At 30.1% G+C, this 1960-nt stretch overlaps 1 protein-coding gene across 1 annotated transcript in view; it reads right to left on the reverse strand.

The window, feature by feature from the left end:
• The window catches only part of LOC125043099, a 32060-nt gene extending 30435 nt beyond the window's left edge, over nt 1-1625 (reverse strand). The window contains exon 1 of the mRNA XM_047639049.1: nt 1596-1625. Within this exon, the coding sequence (XP_047495005.1) occupies nt 1596-1625 (30 nt within the window). The remainder of the gene's footprint in view (nt 1-1595) is intronic.
• Nucleotides 1626-1960: the final 335 nt, after the last annotated feature.

Consider the following 1960-nt stretch of genomic DNA (forward strand, 5'->3'; position numbering starts at 1 on the left):
GAGATGGATTATGATACAGGATAAAGCTTTAAAAAAAGGCAGAGAATGAGGGTGTATGACGGACATATGACAAGGGGCTCCGTACATTACGCATTAAAGGTATTTCTTTCCCGGGGGAAAAAAGTCCACAGAGGCCATCTTTTGTAATGAGGGGAGTGCAAGTGAAAAGAGGAAAAGTGTTTGTGTAAAAAAATTGTGAAATGATATAATAATAGTAATATATAAATAAATGTAATGAATAATAATATATATATAATAATATAAAAATATAAAAAATAATAATAAAAATAATAAAAAAAAATAAATAAAAAATATAAAAACCCAAAAATAATAAACAAAATAAAGGATAATTATAAAAATAATAATAAAATGAAATAATAAAATAATAAAAATATAAATAATAATAATATATAATAATAATAATAAAAATAAAAAAATAATATTAATAATATAATAATATCAATGAAAAAAAAAAAACATCAACAACCCAAAAACAACAATAAAAAATAAAATAACATAACAAAAGCAAAAATCCTCATTCCCAAAAGCAATCTTATTTACACAGTTCCCAAAACGTCAAGAGACGGGCGATTTACGCATGTTATCACGCTAACTACGGCTTTCAATATCAGTCTAGTGCCCCCTGGAGCCTGCTATGGGATCGGGAACTGCAACTAACTATGCAGGAACTATTGCGTTGTTATAAATATATGCAAAGATCGGCAGAATGCATTGCTTTGTGTGTTTTTTTTCTTTGTTTTGCTTTTCCTTTTTTTTTTGTTTGTTTATTTAAACAAATTTTTACTAAATTTATCGTCGTAGTTGTTATCATTGTTATAATGATAAAAATATTGGTATAGTAGATGATGATGATGACAGAAATAGTTATAAAAGTAAGAACGATACCGATCATTAATAATGATATAATAATTATAGTTATCATTATTGATACTTTCAGCATTATTATTACTATCATTATTGATACTTTCAGCATTATTATTACTATCATCATTATCGTCAACAATCATCATCATAATCATAATCATTATCATAATTTTTCATCTTTATTTCTAATTTCATTTGTTCCTATTTTTATTCGTATTTTCACTGTTTTTATTTTCCTTTCATGACTTTGTATTAATACTGTCATAATGTTCACTTAAACAATATCTTTTCACTTAGACATTAACTTTCCGACTTTTCATAGTTCTTGTGTTTTGGGAACATCGAAGACAACATCATTAATATTAATACTTGTTTTAATAGTAGCAGAAATAGTGGTATGTAATGCTGATGACAATAAAAGTAACAGCAGGAATAAACAACAATAACTTCAGTAACATCAGTAATAAGATTAATGATTGACAATAATAGAAATTAAGCTCTAAATATGACGAATTTTCAGTAAGAGCAGAAGCTCAATAATATCATCATTTCAACCACTGTTATTACATATTTATTATACCTATCAACAGCAATTATGGAAAATCATTATAGATTATTTCGTCCCTAATGCCTATATTATTTTAGGATATAATTGAAATCAAAATTGCACATTATTTTCAAATCTGTGGTTCCACTTTTCGCTTTCATACACGTATATTTCCCTTTAGTTCCTTACTCATGTTACTTTTATCTTTTTCCCTCCTATTTCCCTCTTTCGGATTTTACAGTACTTATTCTCTCTCTCTCTCTCTCTCTCTCTCTCTCTCTCTCTCTCTCTCTCTCTCTCTCTCTCTCTCTCTCTCTCTCTCTCTTCCTCTTTTTCACATCACCATTCTCTCCTCTTTCATATTTTCTTTATCCTTCTTTCATCCTTTATGCCTCTTTCATCTTTTCCCATCCTCCTTCATCTCGCCCTCCCCCCTTCCCCCAGAGACGACCACGCCCCCCACCTCCCCCCTGCGAGACGACCACGCCCCCTCCCCCCACCCACCTCCCTCCTTCGCGAGTCGAGTCT

The sequence above is a fragment of the Penaeus chinensis genome, chromosome 33 (assembly GCF_019202785.1).
Source record: "Penaeus chinensis breed Huanghai No. 1 chromosome 33, ASM1920278v2, whole genome shotgun sequence".
Lineage (NCBI taxonomy): Eukaryota > Metazoa > Arthropoda > Malacostraca > Decapoda > Penaeidae > Penaeus > Penaeus chinensis.